The following is a 20,725-nucleotide window of genomic DNA, read 5'->3' on the forward strand; positions in this document are numbered from 1 at the left end:
ATCTCAACTTCACATGTATGTATAGTGTAGCTCCACTTTCTTTGTGTCATTGTTCCACCGTCGATCTCACAACTTCCAAAAACTTATGAGACTTTGCTGTGGCCACCAAATATTTTCCCACCTTGGACATAAGAGAAGTCACAGTGTTTGCAAACAGCAACATTACCCTCAGTGGCGTCCTGAATTCTTAGGGCAAGCACAACCCAACCACCCCATAAGCTTCTTCGATTCCCACTGCCCTGTGGTTCCTTGTGAAGACGTATTACCTGTGTAAGCTCTTGCAACACCTGGTTGTCCCGGTCACTGTCCATGCCATGCACACCGCTGTGGGAAAAGGCCCGTGGACGCTGGGCATCAGACGCTGAGGGCAGGATTCGCTCCCCGTGGCAATGCCCAGATCCCATGACACCTGCCTTGACGTCTGGGCCCAACAGCATTTCAGAAGCAACTGATGGGGGGAAAGGAAGAGGGGGGAAAGTAAGAAAAGTCCAGAGGAGCCCCACCAGGGAACAGCTGGTGGCATATATATAGCTCACCTCCAGGTAAAATAGCAGTACCTGTCTCTGACATGCTACGTTCACGCATCTCCTTGGGGCAACCCCCTGGCCCAGCAGATTTTATATCCGAACTAGACTTCTTCCGATCTTTGTTACACCACTTCCAGTCGGGGTGTGCTTTAAAATGGGCTTCTTTCACCTTGGGGGTGGGGTTGGGGAGAAGATGAGAGAAGAAAACAATGAGGAGCGAGAGGAAGATGGGAGAGAATGAGAGAGACTGCAAGCAGAGAGATTCCAGATGTTGAGGGCTAAGCTGGAACCAGTCATTGCTCCAGCTGCAAAGATTCCACACTGTGGAAGATTCTCAACCGTTGTGAAACCACAATCTCTGTACATCCGTATCTGCATAATTCCCATCAATCTGCACAGCTTCACCCAGTTTGAAGCCAGTTTCCTATCTAAATCTTTCTTAAGACAATGAAAGCCTGCTGGCCAACGTCGGAGATATTCTCTGGCCAATTCTGAGATTTCACTTAAGTTTCATCTACACTCTCATCTCGTGGTTGCCCTCGGAGATAAAAAACTCATCTTTTAAAATGGCACAAAAGACAGGATTTTCTGGGAACTGAAATGCCCATACTGGATGATTCATTCATTCTGAGCTGTCATCAAATTTCCTCCCTTACTTGGAAACAGGCTGTAGTCACACTACTCAGAGGCAGAATACTGGACAACGCTGACCCTTAATTATGCCAGCCGTGCCAGCTGAGCTAGTAAGGCAGTGGCACGCCCTGAACAGAGCTCGGACCTTTGATCTCCCCTTTCTGACCAAGGCTCTGTAGGAGGCTGTACCTGGAAGGCCAAGTCGTGGTACTTCTGCTTCTCCTTGGGCCCCAGAGCGTACCACCACTCGCCCAGGATCTTGCTGACGGTGCGGTTGTCTTGGTTGGGGTGCCGCTGGTGCACCAGGGCCCGGTGTCGCTTACTGAAGATCATGAAAGCATTCATGGGCCGCCGAATGTGATCCTTTTCTCTCTACCAAAAAAAGAAGAGAGGAGGGAATGTAGGGAAAAAAAAGCCACAGTTACGTTACCCCAAGGCAGACAAAATGAATTTGGGTAGAACGTTTTCGCAAGTAAAAGCAAAGGGTGACCGAAGACTCTTTCCACCACTACCCCCTGGAATACTCCCTACAAAGCAGGTGGGTTAAAGAGATGGAAAGGGGAAGGAAAAGAAGAAAGCCCCTCCCCCACCCACCTTGTTTGGACTGCGACCATCCTTCTCGGAAGAGGAATCACGCTCTTTCGGCAGTGCGCTCAGGGACTGGGTGCGCCGTTTGCCTGGCAGTAGCGGGATCGAGATCTCAGAAGATGAAATGGATAGGAACCTAGGTAGGAAAACGTCAGGTGAAGGCCCAAAGGCAGCACACCCATTTTCAGCCACCTATCCCAGAGACCTCCCAGCAGTCTTCAACACTTCTGGGCACCACATCCTTCCCTTCCCTTCCCTCCCCTCCCTCCCACAAACACACAGAGGAAGGGGGAGGGGTCAATCTCTCTGTGGCAACCGGCATCTGGGGTTTTTTTTTAACCACACCCTCCATTCACTCCTGCTTCTATTTCCCTCTGGGTTCCTTCCCAAGGTTTCCTCTCCCGGCTGCTGCTCAATTTCATTCCCTCAAGGGGTTTCCTCCAGCTGCACGTCCAATTCCCACTATGCTTCAAAGCACAGCCAGCAAGCCCTCCCGGAATCCGGTGGCAAAGGATCACAGTGCAAAACACGAACCGGGCAAAAAGGCTGCCCAAATCGAACAGGAGGAAGTGCAGCTACAAAGGGTTGGTCGTCCGAGCGGCCTAAGGAGAGATAGAACAACCCCAAAACCGGGGTACTCACGCATCGTCATGGTCGCTCTCCGTCTCGCTGTCCAGGCGCGGGTGCAATGGGAGGTCATCCTCGTGCTGAGACGGAACTCCGCTTCCTGCTGGAATCCCCGTAGGAGGTTGGGCAACTGGAGTGGGACTGTCAGGGTGCGAGGGGGTCGGCCTCCCTGCACTCTCGGCCTCTGAAGAGAACCCGGGGAGTTCGTGGGCCACCGCAGCCGATTCGGGGGGTTCTGATAACATCAAAGGCCAAGGATGGAATGGGGGGGGGGCTGTTTCCACAGGGTTAGGGGTATCGCAAACTTGCCTTACTGGTTTGTGCAAAGGCCTCCCTTCGCTCCCAGAGAGTCTCTCCAGCTGACGGTTCTCCTACCCAGAGACTTTAGCGGGAAATCTGTGCGTGCGCTTTCTTTTTTCTTCCCCCCCCCCCCTTGGCCCACCTTACCTTTGTTCTGATTGGATGTGGACGGATGACTGACAGGCTGCTGGCCTTCACTGGGCTGCACGGAGGAATCTGGTTGGCTGGGAGCCAGGAAGGGCACTAGTGAGTGCCATGGGAACACGGCCACAGATCGAGGCTCCACATTTGTCCACACTGGAAGGAGGTGGGGAGGGGGGGGTGGAAATTGACACACACAAACACACAAAAAAGTATTTCATCAGTCCAGTAATTTGAAGAAAAAGAAAACAACAACAACAACAACAGAGCATGGCAAGAACAGGAGCCCAGAACTGACGAGAGTTGGGTTACTAGGGACTACGCTGCTCTCCCTTCCCTTTAAAACTTCCCTCCCTTTCCCTGGCAGAGGTGCCTTGTTTTTCCTCTACAGTTTTCGGTCCTAGGAGTCACGGTTTGTGCCATGCCTTATCACTGGTTAGTCACTTGAATCCCCCCCCCCCAAGGGGCCCAGGGGGAGATTTTCTTCTCCGCCTGCCAGGAAGCAAAAAAAACCATGGCCGTCGTCGTCCTCCGCCCTTCCCAGCTGGAAGCCAGGCAAAGGAATTTTACAGCTGCAGGAGGGGAAGGGGAGGGAGAGGCTGAGGGGCCCCGCTTGCTCAGTCTCCCACGCTCACTTGGGGCAGCCAAGCCCGTTTGGCTTCCACCCAGCTAGAAAGCTTGGGAGCATCCTCCGCAGCTCTCCAGAGGGGCAGGGCAGAGGTAGCCCAAACACGGACCCCGGCTCTATAGAGGGGATTCGAGGAGGGTCGGTTCCTCCTGGCAGGCAATTTAGAGCCGAAACGAAGAATGTGGGGGTGCACTTGCCAGTCTCCTGCCCTCCCCATCACTTCCTGCTGCCCCCCCCTTATCAATACTACCTTCTGAAAGGAAGGAAAAGGCCAACACAAAGGGACAAATAAGGCAGGCCTGAATACACACACACACACACACACACACACACACACACATTACAACACCCTCAGACTACATTTCACAACCTCCAATTGCCAATAAGCGGCATTCCCTTGTCAATACAGACTTACAACCATTCAGAGTTACAACGGCCCTTGTGCCCATTTTTCCCAGCTACCGCCTTTGCAGCATTTCCGGGATCACGTGATCGAAACTCAAGATGCTTTGGCCACTGGTTCATATTTATGACCGTGGCTGGGTCCCGGGTTCCCAGGATTCCCCTTTTTGGCGATCTTTGCACAACCAAAGTCAAAGTGGGAAGCCAGATTTATGCAACAACCGTGTTACTAAGTTAACAATGGGAGGGATTCACTCAACAGTTGCGGCTAGGAAGGTTGTAAAATGGGGAGGGCGGGGGCAAAAACTCACTTAATAAATGTTTCACTTAACAACAGAAACTTTGGGCTCCATTGGGTCCTACGGCGTGGGTTAAGCTGTACTATAACTGTGAAACTACGGCTTAATGCAGCAACAGGTGTGAACAGACCAGAGTTTCGCATCCTGGTGAGAGACCACGTTTACAAAAACAACAGCAACAACAACAACCCTGAACCCAACACGGATTGTAGTGAGGCCTTTGCAGTTCAGCCCTATTGATGCCAATCATCAAGAGCAATAAGAGGATTCTGTATGATGGGCAGGAGCCACAACTGGTATCAGTCATTCCATGGCAGGATAACACCACACTGCAAGGAACATCCAGAGCTGGGTAAAGAAGATTAGGCAACCCTGAAACAATCCAGTTTTAGCCACAGTCTAGGGCAGGGGTCTCCAACCGTGGCAACTTTCAGACTTGTGGACTTCAACTCCCAGAGTTCCTCAGCCAGAAAAGTCCACAAGTCTGAAAGTTGCCAAGGTTGGAGATCCCTGGTCTAGGGAGTGAAGGGTGTCCAGTTCCCAGAGATTTCCAATTGGGCACAAATGACCGAATGACTACAAAAAAGAAAAAGAGGAATAGTGTCAAAGGGTTAGGGATCACGGGGTCGTAAAAGGGAGTGTTGGAAGGGTTAACAACATCATCTCTGTCCTTAGCATTTCAGCAACTGGGAAGGTTAGGAAAGGAACCCAAACTACTTTGCATGTGTAAAGGCACAGGTTCAGTCTCTGGCATCTCCATTCAAAAGATCAGGAAAGAGATAATGGGGCAGATTTCCAGATTTCTGAATTTCTGCTGCTGCCAGGAATTGAGACACACCAGCGTGATCGCTGAAGGGGCTTAGATCACCTTTGCTACAGATTGAGTCTGTAATTTGTTTGGGGGGGGTTTCAAACCCTTTTTAAGTACTTGCTGAAAACTAAAACTTTGCCTTTAGTGATTAAATTTGGGGTGGGGGATGGGGGAGAGGGCTTGACTTTGCTCCCAGAGAAGAAGAAGCAGACCTGCTCCAACAGGAGACGCCTACCGAAAAAAATACCTCTTTTCCCATCATTCCTCTTCCCTTCCTCGTAGTCCCTAATGGATCAGCTACACTGCTTTCCCACCCTCCCCCCCTGCACTTGCATGTAAAGTTAACTCAATTATTAAAAGCACTGAGTGCATCGTGGTCGGACTCTGCCGGGAAGCGCTGGCTCAGTCGCTTCCTGTCCTCCGCTGGTGACCACATCCCTATGCAGGAGGAAGAAGGATTACGGGGGAGGGAGGGGAAAGAAGGAAGGAGGAGAGTAGAAACAAGGATGAGAAACATTAAGACCCCACCACCACCAGAAAACAAGGATCTTAAATGTAACAGCCAGAGGCTACCAGCCGTCCTAGCACTACCCACCCCAAGCAAAGTATTAAGATTCAGCTTGTGAAGCCACAATCAAGTGAAGAAAAACCATCAAAACACGTGACAAAAATAAATAAATACTGCATACAGGACCAGACTGAAGCCATACAAGTTGAATTTAAGAGTCCTGGTGTACAATAAACAAGCTCTTCTACATCTGGTCACCTGGAACTGCCCGAAATGCTGTCTTCACACCAAGCAATGGTCTGAAAAGGTGGACTTAAATCCCACTCGTGTCACAAATTATATAGCCGTTAACTATATCCTGCAACCTATGGACACGTTTGCTTCCATAAAGAAACAATATCTAATACCCGCATGTAAACGAACTGCACAAAATCAAAAGGAAACGTACTGTGTGCCTTTGCGCTGGCCTTGTCCTGCCACTTCGCATCACATCCACGAGGACAGACTATGAATGGCCATGTGCACAAACAGAACTGTCACTTTAGTTCACCCAACGCGCTTTTAACAGCATCCCGACCCACTGGAACTTAATAACTTCTCTGAATCAATCACATCTCCACTCTAAAACAAAAAAAGTTCCATCTGGGAAATTTCTGGGTAACAGGATCCCACCATCCATCCCGGGACAGCAACAATAAGCCGAAACCTTACATCCAAGGCTCCCTTCTTGTACCGAACAGATGAATTAGAAAAGACAGGAATCTCATTGTATGTTTATTCAGCCTAGGATATTTTGAGGCTAATTCCCAACTCCCCACTTCTTCTACTGCACGGAACTCAAACCCCCAATCAGCACAATATTAAACAGCAGACAAGCCAGGATCTGATACAACCAAGGTTAAAAGTCATCCCTTTTGGGGTTAGGGGGCTCTTAATGCCTTCACATCCCACCACTCATCATTTCATGGGGATGCAATTCAATCCAGAGATTGCCCTACCCCTCTTGCCTCCCGCTCTCACCATGCACAGACACACACACATATATATACACACACACTCCACAAGGCACTAACCGAACATGCCTAGCCCCCTGGATGGCAAAGGGGGCAACGTTGCCGGGGGTCTTTCTGTGGAGAACATCGCCAAGGCGCACAGATGATGGGGCTCTCTCAGCGAACCTGTCTGGAGACCATTCTCCCCTCTCTCCCTCCCCAGGAATGAGGAGGAGGAGGCGTGGCCCAGGCAAATCTTCGGGTGTAGGTTGGAAAGGTGTGTGGCGAGGTCAGCAGGCCGGTTCTCCTCCTCGGGATCAGGGCCACGCTTTATCTGGATCCATGCGGAAAGCAGGCCCGCTGGAGGTCCACTTTTCTAAAGACTGGCCGCCACCATCCTCATCCTCCTCATCACCCCCATGCAATAAAACAGCTGGAGGGGCAACTGTTGTCTTGTCCTCCTCCTACGGCCTGTTCAGATCCTCCCGGCAGGTGGAGCACCTCTGGGTCTCAGCCTGGTGGGCAGCAGGGGGTAACTCAGAAGGCATATTTGGGGGGTGGGGGGGGGGGGGGGGGGGGAGGAGATGAAGAAAGAGGCCAGGAGGGGTTAGTTGTGCAAGGGGTGTGATGAGGTATGCAGGAGAGGAAGGGGTGTGCGTGCACAGGCAGCCCAAGTTTTGCAAAGGTCAGAAGGCGTGCGTGTGTGTATGTATGTATGTGTGTGCACCGAGCTGTGCAAAAGACCCGTCCAGCGGGGGAGAGGGCGCCTTTCCTTCTTCGCCAGGGGAAAAAGAAAAAAGAAAGTGGGGAAAGGGAAGGGAGAGTAGAAGAGCAGCGGCAGAGGGAAGAGCAGCCGCCGGTCCGCCTGTTCCGTCCCCCGCCAGCAGCAGCAGCAGCAGCAGCCGCCGCGGCGACCGTAGCCGGGCAGGATTAAAGGGCGCGCGCAGGGGAAAAGGGAGGAAAGCGCGCGGGTGGGGGGGGGGCGGGGGGGGGGAGAGAAAGCGAGGGGAGGGGGTGGAGGGCGAGGGCTCCAAGTTGTCCGGCTGTTCCGTCCCTCCGCCGCCGCCCCTCCGCTTCCTCTTCTGGCAGGGCTGTCGGCGACAGGCGGGCGGTTGCTGGTCGCGAAGGGAGGGGGAGAAGAAGGAGAGAGGAGGCTGCCGCTCCGCCTGTCGCGTCGTCCCCTCCGGTTGTAACCAAACACCATTCACGGCTTTCTCCCGCCTTCCTTCCTCCTCCTCCTCCTCCTCCTCTCCGGGCTACGAACAAGGGCGCCCCCCCTCCCGCCCGAACCCTCACCCCTCCCTTCCCTCGCTCCCTCCTCCCTCACACACATATACACAGGGGGGAGAGAGAAATATACACCAGGGCGCGCGCACCGCCAGCCCCGTCACGCATGCCCAATTAGCCTTCGCCAGGCCATTGGCTGCCTCCAAAGCCGGGTCATTCACAATGCAAATGAAGCCCCCCCCACGTCCCGCCCCGCCTTTCTCTTTTTCTCTCCGTCACACCGCGCGCACCAGGCGGCTTCGCATTGGCCGCCGCTGGAATGTCAGTCATATGCAAAAACGAGAAACGGGTCACGGGGACAAAGAGAAGCCTATTGGCTGCGGTTTACTCCAGCTCTTTCTCCCCCCTCCCGCCCCGCCTAGCTTTCGTCTTTTCTACTCTACCGCCTCGGGCTCACTCGTCAGAGCCCTGGGAGAGGGAGAGACCACGCCCGGGAAGAGCGGGGGGACACGGTTGAAAGGAATGGGCGAGGAAAGATGACGCCTGAAAGAGGGGAGGCGGGAGAGGAGAGAAGGAGGTGGCTAAGGTGAAAGGAGGGCCGGTGGGGCGCGTGACAGCAAAAATTAAAAAATGGGAGGCAACGCGGGAAGGAAGGAAGGAACGGGGTGCAGGAGGAGAGCAGCTCTGGAGTGGCGAAGAAGAAGAAGGGGGAAGAGGAGGAAGGAAAAGGAGGAGGAAGAAGGAAAAGAAGGGAGAAGAGGAGGAAGGAAAAGGAGGAGGAGGAAGAAGGAAAAGAAGGGATAAGAGGAGGAAGGAAAAGGAGAAAGATGAAGGAAGGAAGAGGAGGAGGAAGAAGGAAAAGAAGGGGAAGAGGCGGAAGGAAGAGGAGGAGAAAGATGAGGAAGGAAGGAAAAGGAGGAGGAGGAAGAGGAGGAGGAAGGAAAAGGAGTAGGAAGGAAAAGAAGGGGGAAGAGGAGGAAGGAAAAGGAGGAGGAGAAAGATGAGGAAGGAAGAGGAGGAGGAGGAAAAAGGAAAAGAAGGGGGAAGAGGAAGAAGGAAAAGGAGGAGGAGAAAGATGAAGGAAGGAAAAGGAGGAGGAGGAAGAGGAGGAGGAAGGAAAAGGAGGAGGAGGAAGGAAAAGAAGGAAGAGGAGGAAGGAAGAGGAGGAGGAGGAAAAAGGAAAAGAAGGGGGAAGAGGAAGAAGGAAAAGGAGGAGGAGAAAGAGGAGGAAGGAAGGAAAAAGAGGAGGAGGAAGGAGAAGAGGAGGAGGAGGAGTAGCTACTTTAAGAAGAGGGGAAGGCTGGGGGAGCCACCATAGGAGGGAGACAAAGTGGGGGAGGGAGGATTGCTGATAACAGAACAAGCTGCCGAAAAGAAGAACTTGGTGGTGGGTGGGGAGGATGAGTTGGAGCGAGGGTGGGATTAAAAGAGATCCCTGGAAACAGATTCACATGACCCCCTGAGCTGTTAGTGGTGAAACTAACACTTCTTCTGGGCAGCCCAGCATGCTGAACACTGAAGGACCCAGGCAGCCTGGAGTTGCGAAACATACAAAGCCGGTCTAAGATCCAATCAGAGTTCACGCTAACCACCACCGAGACCACCTCTCAGCTTCCAAAACCTGACAAAGACCATGATAAGCCCAACATTTCCTATTACTAAGCAAGACGGCGTCCCTTTTGCCCCATTTTACGACCTGCCTTGCCACAGCTGTTAAGCGAATCGCAACCTAGTAGCACGGTTGTTAAGTGAAGCCAGCTTCCCCATTGACTTTGCTTGTCAGAAGGTGGCCAGACGCCTGACCTCGTCTTGCAATGATTTCCGTGAACATACCGTGTTTCTCATATAATAAGGCCGGGTCTTATTTTTTTTTGAGCCCTGAAAAAATGGCTAGGCCGTCTTTTCGGGGGTGACTTAATTTCCCCCCCCCTTGCATCTTCGGGTGGGCGGGCAGCGATGGCTTGGATGTTGACCTCGGCGTTGGTGGGGCACTTCGTATCGGGGTCAACGTAGGCAGCACCATATCCGGGTGTGCAACAAAAGTACTTCCTAACGGCAAGCCCCCCCCCACCATTCCCCCCATTTTGCATGTTTTAATATAGGCCTTAATTTGGGGGGAGGGGCTTAATTTCATTTCATGCCTATAAAACATGCTGGGACTTCCTATTGGGGGAGGCCATATTGTTGGAGAAACAGGGTATATGCCAGTTGTCTGAATTTTTATCATACGACCTAGAGATGCCGCAACGGCCCATAGGTGTGAAAAATACATTTGTCACTTTTTTCAGTGCTGTAACTTCAAACAGTCACTAAATGAAATGGTTGTAAGTCGAGGACTATCTGACCCGGGGGGGGGGGAATTGCTTCCTGGGCCCAGCCAGCTGAAGGAAATGCTGAGGGGAAGGTGGGAAGAGATGCGTTCAATGGTGTAGACCAGGGGTGTCCAACCTTGGCAACTTTAAGACTTGTGGACTTCAACTCCCAGAATTCCTCAGCCAACCTTGGCAACTTTAAGACTTGTGGACTTCAACTCCCAGAATTCCTCAGCCAGCTTTGCTGGCTGAGGAATTCTGGGAGTTGAAGTCCACAAGTCTTAAAGTTGCCAAGGTTGGACACCCCTGGTGTAGACTATATACATTCCCCACACATTCCTTCTCTTTCGCTATGTGCGTTTCTACATGTTAAAATAATTTTCAGCCTCTCTACCAGCTGAGAACACTTCTGAATCTGAATAAAGGCTGGTTGAGCAACACCCCTTAGGGTTGAAAGTTCAGACTGGGGTCATCAGATCGGCTGACACCCAAAGCTGTCTGTACATGTTAAGGTGAGCGCAGGGCTGGCTGTGCACGCACACACACACACACACACACATACCTGCAGGCCAGGATTCTTATTTTATACCTGGCTTGGGCACAGATGTGTTCAGCCAGGATTTGCAAAGGAAGGGAGAGAGCCTGAAATGGGAATCCCATTGTGTGTGCATGTACCACTAAATGAGAGTCACTCCTGGTTCTTGCTCGCTAGTAGATACCGAAGCAGGCAGTGGCTGGCAGGCAGCCCAGCTGTGGATTAAAAGCTTGCAGCACAGATGCATTCCTGGGATAATCTCCCTACCCTGGGGCAGGGTGGCGAGGAAGAGAAGTGTATACATGGAGGAATTATAAAGCCTTTGGTAAGACCACACCTAGAGTACTGCATCCAGTTTGGATCACCACACTATAAAAAAGATGTTGAGGCTCTAGAAAAAGTACAGAGAAGGGCAACCAGGATGATTAGGAGACTGGAGATTAAAACGTAAGATGAACGGTTGCAGGAACTGGACCTGGCTAGTCTAGGGAAGAGAAGGACCAGGGGAGACAGGATGGCAGTCTTCCAATATTTGAGGGGCTGCCACAGAGAGGAAGGAGTCAAACTATTCTCCAAAGTATCTAAAGGCCAGACAAGGAATAATGGATGGAAACTGATCAAGGAGAGATTCACCTTGAAAATAAGGAGAAAGTTTCTGACAGTGAAAAAAAATAAACCAATGGAACAAGAAGTTGCCTTCAGAAGTTGTGGGAGCTTCACCCCTGGAGGCTTTCAAGAAGAGACTGGACTGCCACCTGTCAGAAATGGTGTAGGATCTCCTGCTTGGGCAGGGGGTTGGACTAGATGTCCTACAAGGTCCCTTCCAACCCTGTTAATCTGTAATCTAATCTCAACGGTGAACGTAGGTGTCTGGATGTTGTGTGTGGTTGTGTGATACATGTCCCTCCCTGCCTCCTTTTCCAGAGAAGCGGCCCCCACCACTTCATGCTGCTCCCCCTATGACTCACACTTGCCTCCTCCCTCAGCATCACAATCCCGTCCTGCACGAGGCCTGACTCAAAATACCGCGTTCCTATCTGGGGGTGGGTGGGTGCGATACAGCCAATGTCTCCCCCCCCCACCCAGTGCCGAGCAGGCAGCCAATAGGCAATGAGGTGAAGCGAGGAGAGACACAGAAACACCCCCACGTATACACACTACATCTGGGCACCAGGCCAGACCAGGCTGGCCCTGGGCGAGAATCCCATTGTTAAAGGAGTTTGAAGGGGGGGGGGAGGGAGACACACAAACACACCACTCCCAGCACACACTGTACTATCCCCGGACACAATGAGGTAGAGTGGACACGATTCGGTGGGCGAGAACGACAACTATGTCAAAAGAACAACACCCACCCTCGCTCCGCAAGGTGCACCTGCCCACATGCAGGCAAACTCAGGGAAACCTTGAATTTCCTTCTCTTTCTTGCAAGATGGTCAATCAATCAATCAATCAGAAGCAGCCTGGAGGGACCTTGGAGGTCTTCTAGTCCAACCCCCTGCTTTAGCAGGAGACAACATACCATTTCTGTGTGAGAGCCTCTGTGGCGCAGTGGTTAGAGTGCAGTATTGCAAGCTACTTCTGCTGCAGACAGCTGCCTATAGTTTGGCAGTTCGAATCCCACCAGGCTCAAGGTTGACTCAGCCTTCCATCCTTCCGAGGTGGGTAAAATGGAGGACCCAAATTGCTGGGGGCAAGAGGCTGACTCTGTAAACAGCTTAGAGAGGGCTGTAAAGTAGTATATAAGTCTAAGTGCTATTGCTATTTCAGACAAGCGGTTGTCCAGTCTTTTCTTTAAAAACCTCTCTAGTGATGAAGCAGACACAATTTCTGGAGGCAAACCGTTCCACTCATTAATTGTCCTCACCATTAGGAAGTTTCTCCTTAATTCCAAGTTGCTTCTCTCCTTGATTAGTTTCCGTCCATTCTTTCTTTGTCCTGCCTTCTGGTGCTTTGGAAAATAAGTTGACCTCCCTCTTCCTTGTGGCAGCCCCTCAAATATTGGATTACTGCTATCATGTCACCCGTAGTCCTTTTTTTTCAAATCCCATCCACACAACAGAGAAGCATACAGATTAACCTACCTGTGTAGGGCAAGATACCATATACAGGTAGTCCTCAACTTATATCCACTCAGTGTTACAACACTGAACAAGCGACTGGTGTTGGCATTTACAATTGTTGCAATATCACCATGGTTGCATGATTAAAATTCGGACTTTTGGCAACTGGCATGTATTTATCATGTTCATGTCATTGCCATTTTCAACCTTTCCAAACTGCTTCCAACAAGCAGTGTCAATCGGAGGTGGGGGAGCCAGATTTGCTTTAACGACCGTATGATTCACTTAACGACTGCAGTGATTTGCTTAGCAACCATGTCAAAAAGGTCGCAAATTCGAGCATGACTTCACTTCGCAACCACAGGGTCAGAAAATCTGGTCGCAACTGTGGTTGTAAGACGAGGACTACCTGTAGACAGGGCAGAAATTTCACAGGGAATTTACAAGGGTCACCACCCACACAATAAAACACGTAACAAAACCCACACAATAAAGCGCGACCTACGTGCTGCACACAAAGGGAAACTTAATTTTGTTAGCCGAGTAGCGTTTTCTAAATGGTTCAAAGAAGAACGGGTTTCTGCCCCCTCTCAGAGAAAAGCACTGCCTGAGGATAAGGGCCCTCGGCTGAGTTGTGTCCAGAGATGCTCGATGACAGATGGAGAAATCAATTAGGTGTGAATCAGCCAAAGTGAAGGAGGGAGTAACCAATTTGGCCTTCTGGATGATCTTTGCTCTACAGAGCTATGTGCGAAGGCTGCCAAATTGCAGCTGGAGAAGTGTCACAGGCCGTTGACAAGCAGACACAACCCCACCCCCACTGTCTCACCGGTGTGACCAAAAGTGGCTGGCTACGGTGTCCTCCTTCATTCATTATTTTAGTCTCAGGCCTGTTATTTATGTAACCTATCCTCCCTCCAGAGAAGTTCCAGGCCATAGAACTGGAATTATTCCAAGCTCTTCTGTATTTTAATCACATGAATGCAGCTTCTCGCGCGTGTGTGCGCTCTCTCTCTCTCTCTTTGTGTCTCTGTGTGTGTCTCTCTCTGCCTCTCTTTTTCTTTCTCTCTGTCTCTGTCTCTCTCTTACTATCTCTGTCTCTTTCTCTCTCTTTCTGTATCTCTCTGTGTGTCTGTCTCTCTCTGTTTGTCTCTACCTGTCTCTTTCTCTATGTGTCTGTCTGTGTGTGTGTGTGTGTGTGTGTCTCTCTCTCTACCCCTCTCTTTCTGTCTCTCTCTGTGTGTGCGCCTGTCTCTCTGTCTCTACCTCTGTCTCTCTTGCTGTGTCTCTCTCTTGCTGTGTGTGTGTGTGTGTCTGTCTGTCTGTCTCACTCCTCCCTCACGCACACACATTTTCACTTGCTGAAGATGCAGGTAGACCTCAATGGAGCTCAACATTTATGTTGTTAAGTAAGACCTCTGTTAAATGAATTTTGCCCTATTTTATGACCTTTCTTGCACAGGTTGTTCAGCGAATCAGTGCAATTGTTCAGTTAGTGACACAGTTGTTAAGTGAAACTGGCTTTGCTCATTGGAAGGTTGCAAAAGGGATCACATGACCCCGGAACAGTGCAACCGTCATAAATATGAGTCAGTTGCCAAGGTTTTGAATTCCGATCACGAGACTATGGGGATGATGCAACAGTAAGTGTGAAAAATTCCACTTTTTTTCAGTCCCGTTGTAACTTCGAACAGTCACTATAAATGAACTGTTGTAAGTCAAGGACTGCCTGTATTGTGATCAGGGACAGCAGAAGAACCTTACTAAATACACAGAGAATAATCAAACTATTTAATTAACTGGATTTAATTAAAAGGCAGTTAAAGCCAGCTTTTCTATATATTTTTTTTGGAAGGATGACCCCCTGGGCACACCATTTAAAGATCAAGTGTGACTATTCGCCTTAAAAATGTTGCCCAGCCTTGGTTTACAGCTACGACTGAACTGGGACTCATAGCTTATTGCTCTCTTAACAAGCCCAGTGGCATAAAGCAGGAATTATTTTTGGCTTGTGATTTTTGACTTGCCAGGAAAGAACAAAACCAGAGATTTTTGATATAAGACCAAGTCAGAGGCTTCCAGCTGTCAGCAAAAGCCAAACTGCTTGAATTAATAGGCTTGCATGGTCCTGAGAAGCCAGAATTTGAAAGAATTTTGATTTAACATCAAGTCCAAAGTATTTACTTTGCTCTTCGCTTTCTCTTCTCAGTTCGTCTGAATGCTGCCTGCTTTATAGTTGTACATATTAATATGGAAGCTTGATCAAAAGTTTCTTCCAAAATCATAATAGTCCCGCTCACTTCCAGATTTTGAGGCAGAAGAAAAAATTTAATAGGAGGCATAAAAAATATATGAGGCACTGAAGGAAGCAGGATGACATAATTTTGGTATCTTTAACATTTTGAAAACTCAAATATTGCAAAATGGGGTCGCTTGGTTACAGCTTTCTATAGTTGTCCTTGACTTAGAACTGCCATGGGGACCCAAGTTTCTGTTGCTAAACAAAGGAATTACCAAATGAGTCACAGCCAATTAACTTTTTTGACAGGGTTATTAAGTGAATCCTGCGGTTGTTAAGCGAATCTGGCTTCCCCCATTGACTGGGAAAGTCACAAGCCGTGATCCTATGACCCTAGGATGCTACAACTGTCATAAATATATACCGGTTGCCCAAGTACCCAAATTTTGATCATGTGACCCGTGGGGGTGGTGTGACAATTTTAAGTGGGAGGACCAGTTGTAAGTCACTTTTTCCAGTGCTGTTGTAACTCCAAATGGCCATTAAACGAATCATTGTAAGTCGAGGACTACCTGTAACTGGGTGTTCTGACCCAGCTCCCCAAACACGACAAACCCTCTGTAGTTGAAGCAATGATTCCTTTATTAGGAGCGCCAGCAGCCCCCGGCAAAACGTTCCTCTCTCACCGCAGGCTAACTAGTCCATCTAGCAGGGAGATGAATAGTTGTCAGCCACATCTATTCATTTCCGCCCCCCTGCCTTTTATTCCCCAGAGCTCGGGTGGGGCTTCGATAGCAGCAGTGGCTCTTTCTTCCCAAGGACCGGCCCATAGATTTCCACTGCTCTCCTCTCCTCTGCTTTCTGCACATCTGCGCATCCGGCACTGGACACAGTTATTCCTCCTCTTCCTCAACAGCCACCTCCAGACCTGGGGGCTGTTGATTCTCCCTCTGAGGGCTGACGGATAGCCCAGGCTCTGCCTCTGCCTCGCTCTCTCTCTCTCTCTCTCTGCCAGCTCCATTCCCTCTTCCCCCTCAGAGCTCTCAGGTTGCCTTGAAGCTGACCCTTTCGGCTGCTGGAGGGGGCCAGCAGCCGACAGGCTACAACCCTGGGTTAGTCATCCATGGCACGGAACTCCACCTGGGATCATTAAATCAGGGTGCACAAGAGCCCCTAAATTTACTCCCAATTGCTTTGCAAAAGGGGCATATGAGGACCCCTTGTGTGAGGAGTACCCACAGGTGAAAACGCATACACGTTCCAGGCAAGGCAGCGCACGCAGGAAACGCATCTTTGTTATGGACGCTAAGGGGGGAATATACAAGCAATTCCACTCCGCTTGAGGATGTGGTAATGTCCGCAGGTACCTTTGCAGTGAGTTTCCCAAAATCAAGCCCGCTTCCCTTGCGTTAAAGTCACAAGCGACCACACAGAATGCCACCCCCCCCTCCCCACACAAAATCTGGATCAAATCCCTCTCGTGATGATAAAAATAGAGATGGGGCTCCGAGCAGCCGGGAGACGGTAGTCTTGGTTACCAGTTGCCGGGGAGACAGCAACCTGCATATGTGATGCTGAAGGGGGAACCGGAGCCCAACCTTAGGACTCAGAAAAGCACATGCTGTACAATTCCTTAGCTTTTAAGCTTCTCCCCAACTATGTACCCCTTTCCTGAGCACATCAGAGGTGTCGTCCCACCCCCCCTACACACACACACAACAGTGTGTAAAACCTGGATGTCCTTGGAGCAGCGTTTCTCAACCTTGGCTGCTGGCTGGGGAATTCTGGGAGTTGAAGTCCACACACCTTCCAGCTGCCAAGGTTGAGAAGCACTGCCTTAGAGCATCATTTTATACAATCTTCCCACTCCCAGAACCCAAATAATTCTCTGATTAAAGATCTGAATTCAGAGTTCTGGGGCTGCTACGAAGAAGAGGGAGTCAAGCTATTCTCCAAAGCACCTGAGGGCAGGACAAGAAGCAATGGGTGGAAACCAATCAAGGAGAGAAGCAACTTAGAACTAAGGAGAAATTTCCTGACAGTCAGAACAATTAATCAGTGGAACAACTTGCCTCCAGAAGTTGTAAATGCTCCAATACTCAAAGTTTTTAAGAAGAGATTAGATAACCACTTGCCTGAAATGCTATAGAGTTTCCTGCCTAAGCAGGGGGCTGGACTAGAAGACCTCCAAGGTCCCTTCCCTGTTATTCTATTCTATTCTGTTCTGTTCTGTTCTGTTCTGTTCAGTTCCTGAAGAGCACGCCTGCACGATTGAAGGAAGCCACATAAAATGGCAAACATGTTATCATATCCCATTCAAAAAAATCTGGATATGGCGCTTTGCCTGTGAAGCTTCTTAAGAGGAAGAATTTGGGATAAGATTGGGAACGTGATGTATTTGCTCAGGCACATCAGAAGCAGAGGGCCGGACCTCGGGGCCAAATCTAAGGACCCCTCCCCGCAACCTTTGGGGATTGCCAGATGACCATTTGGAGAACGATCTTCGGTCAACTCCACAGCATCAAACAACTAGAGAATATTAGCAGCTGGCCGAGCTTAAGCCAGTGATGCATGCATCAACTCACTCCAGAATTCTTGCCTTTTTCGGAGCATTTTATATGCGCAGGGAGGCGAGCCACACACATTGTTAGAAAGGCTGCACTTTCTTTTAATTGTTTTGGAAAGCATTTGCTTTCCAAAGCAAGCAAATGCACTCGCCAATTCTTTTTTACCAGTAGTCCTCAACTTACCACTGCAATTGAGCCCCAAATTTCTGTTGCTAAGTGAGACGCTTGTTAAGTGGGTTTTTGCCCGCCCCCTCTTTTACGACCTTTCTTGCCTCGGTTGTTAAGTGAATCACTGCAGTGGATAAGCAAGTAGCCCGGTCGTTAAGTGCTTCCCTGTTGACTTTGCTGGTCAGAAAGGTCGCAAAAGGGGGATCACGTGATCCACCGGGGACACAGCAACGGGTCATTAAGTATGAACCAGGGACCAAGCCTCTGAATTTTGATTACATGTTCACGGGGATGCTACAAAGGTCATAACTGCGAAAAATGGTCATAAGTCCCTTTTTTCAGCACCATTGTAACTTCAAATGGACAGTAAACGGACTGTTGTAAGTCAAGGACAACCTGTACAGCTAAAATGTAGAACTGCACACACACACACACACACACACACACACACACACACACACAGAGCTGGCAAACAGGTTTGGCTTTGTTTTTACTCCGAAGCTGGAATAGGCAAGAAGGAGTTGTAAGTCCTGGAGCTGCACGGAGCAAAGGGGAGAATAGACAGGTGAGCTCGGTCCTCCAGAAACACTTTGCCATATAAACACTTCCCCATGACTTCATTGCACCACTCTTGGCACAATCACGTGTCCCATATGATGCTCCAGCTGGCTTACACTCAGATGCAGCAGCCCACGTACACCGAGTATTTAAAAAAAAAAAAAAGGCAGTACCAGAAAGCTACCTTTAATATCCAGCCCTTGGAGGAAGCCGTACTATCATGCTGCTGGCAGACTCAAGTGTTATGTTGTTCCCACAGAGGATTGGAGAGATAAATGTACTGCAGCGAACCCCTATGCCCCCCCCACCGCCACATCATGCATGCACCCCCATGCAAGGCGGGTGGAAATGCCCCCTCCTTTTCCAATAAAAAGGACCGTATGCATTCATCACTCAGTCTTTTAACAGGTTATTTCCTTGATCCTTTCCCACCACCCACCACTCCAAAAAAAAACCCGAGGCGCCAATGCAGAAGAGGGCAATCTTCTGATTTCCAGAAACTACATAAAATGTTTGGAAACCGAAAGGGCTGCAACAGATGTGGCTGTGTAACACATGTTGGCACGGCTGGGCTTTTTTCTTTTCTTTTCGCTTTCTTCTTTCGGGTTGTTGGTTTTTTTTAAAGGCTTTTAAACTTTTAAACTTTAAAGCCTGTCGTTGGAATGCTTACATTATTTATTTCTGGCCTCAAAAGGGTGGGAAATTATATCCCCGCTATTTTTTTTTCTACAGCAGAGGTCAGAAAGGACTCCAGATGCTGCAAAAAAAAAGGGGGGGGAGGGGAGGGAATTGGGAACCCACCAGCAAAAGATACAATAGCTTTTCCTTGCTGGTAACAGGAGGCAGATCAAAGCCCTGGTCGTTCTAGAACAGGATTTTTATCCTGCTGCTTTTGTCTCATCTGGCTTCCTTCAACATAGTGGATCACAGCTTCATATAAATTCCAATAAGCATTAGAGAGTTGCAGTATGATCATCTCATCTTTGGGGTATGTTTTCTACCCATCCACTTCCTTCCTTCCTTCCTTCCTTCCTTCCTTCCTTCCTTCCTTCCTTCCTTCCTTCCTTCCTTCCTTCCTCCCTCCCTCCCTCCCTCCCTTCCTTCCTTCCTTCCTCCCTTCCTCTTTCTCTCTGAACCTTTCTCCTTCCTTCCTTCCTTCCTTCCTTCCTCCCTCCCTCCCTCCCTCCCTCCCTTCCTCTTTCTCTCTGAACCTTTCTCTTCCTTCCTTCCTTCCTTCCTCTTTCTCTCTGAACCTTTCTCCTTCCTTCCTTCCTTCCTCCCTCCCTCCCTCCCTTCCTCTTTCTCTCTGAACCTTTCTCCTTCCTTCCTTCCTTCCTTCCTTCCTTCCTTCCTTCCTTCCTTCCTTCCTTCCTTCCTTCCTTCCTCCCTCTTTCTCTCTGAATCTTTCTCTCTCCTTCCTTCCTTCCTTCCTTCCTTCCTCCCTCCCTCCCTCCCTTCCTCTTTCTCTCTGAACCTTTCTCCTTCCTTCCTCCCTTCCTTCCTCTTTCTCTCTGAACCTTCCTTCCTTCCTTCCTTCCTTCCTTCCTTCCTTCCTTCCTTCCTCCCTCTTTCTCTCTGAACCTTTCTCCTTCCTTCCTTCCTTCCTTCCTTCCTTCCTTCCTTCCTTCCTTCCTTCCTTCCTTCCTTCCTTCCTTCCTTCCTTCCTCCCTTCCTTCCTCTTTCTCTCTGAACCTTTCTCCTTCCTTCCTCCCTCCCTCCCCTCCCCTCCCTCTGTGTAAGTGTGTAGGCTTTCCAGTCTCTGTTGACTTTTGGCAATTGTCTGGACTATTCCCTGCAATTTTGGGGACAAGATTTCAGAAGTGCCACTGACTCCTTCCCAGACTGAGAAAAGATAATTGGCAGAAGGTCACCCAGCTACCTTTCAGCCTAAGGTGGGACAAGAACTCACGGTCTCCTGGCGATTGGCCCAAAGTCACCCAGCCAGCTTTCATGCCTAAGACGGGACTAGAACTCACAATCTTGTGATAGACCCAATGTCACCCAACTGGTTTTTATGCCCAGCCAAAGAGAATTCCTCCTCACCCCTGGCAAATGGCTATTTACAGGTCTTCAGTATTAACCCATGACAAATACTGAACCAAATGGGTTTCCCTGGCTCTTCATTAACCAGCCAAACATTAACCAGCATTGATACTCTCTTCATTTTGCTGTCTAACTGGAACTAGGCACAGGGCTATGGGGGTACCCAACATAACTGCCACCCTGAGCCCCCCCCCCCCTTCAACTGTAAACAGAGAAGGAAGCAACTCAACTTGGAAAATTAACACCACCATCCCAAGTCATTTGTTTCCCATGTCCTATATACTGAATTTTCAAATCTTGGCGTGGAAAATTTTGCCTCTGTCAACTCTGGAAGGCAAAAGGGGCCTGTTTGGTCCTGTTTTCAATCATAACTTGAGAAGCCAAAGATAAAATTCCAACTTCAGCTCTGCAAACATCGATACTACACCTATCAAATAGGTTTACGGTATTATGGAAGTTGGATAGGAGCCTGTTCAAGAGTCACCCCAACAGAAGAATTAAAACTCAAGTTTTAAATCTCTCTCACTAAAAAGCAACATTAAGAAAAGTCTGTCATG

The 20,725-nt window shown here is 49.6% G+C and overlaps 1 protein-coding gene across 6 annotated transcripts in view; it reads right to left on the reverse strand.

Annotated features, from left to right (window-relative positions):
• CIC (capicua transcriptional repressor) overlaps positions 1-20,725 on the reverse strand; it is a 51,006-nt gene that overhangs the window by 21,631 nt on the left and 8,650 nt on the right. For 4 of the 6 annotated variants that reach the window (XM_087971094.1, XM_087971097.1, XM_087971093.1 and 1 more), the window contains exons 3-8: positions 2,823-2,972; positions 2,391-2,610; positions 1,755-1,884; positions 1,350-1,532; positions 537-696; positions 267-448 (exon numbers count right to left, since the gene is read on the reverse strand). In XM_087971094.1, the coding sequence (XP_087827220.1) occupies positions 267-448; positions 537-696; positions 1,350-1,532; positions 1,755-1,884; positions 2,391-2,610; positions 2,823-2,972 (1,025 nt within the window). The remainder of the gene's footprint in view (positions 1-266; positions 449-536; positions 697-1,349; positions 1,533-1,754; positions 1,885-2,390; positions 2,611-2,822; positions 2,973-20,725) is intronic. The other 2 variants (XM_087971099.1, XM_087971098.1) reach the window with 1 other exon arrangement.

The sequence above is a fragment of the Notechis scutatus genome, chromosome 8 (genome assembly GCF_049901735.1).
Source record: "Notechis scutatus isolate UNSWTSFEM ecotype Mainland chromosome 8, rNotScu1.2, whole genome shotgun sequence".
NCBI classification, from domain to species: domain Eukaryota; kingdom Metazoa; phylum Chordata; class Lepidosauria; order Squamata; family Elapidae; genus Notechis; species Notechis scutatus.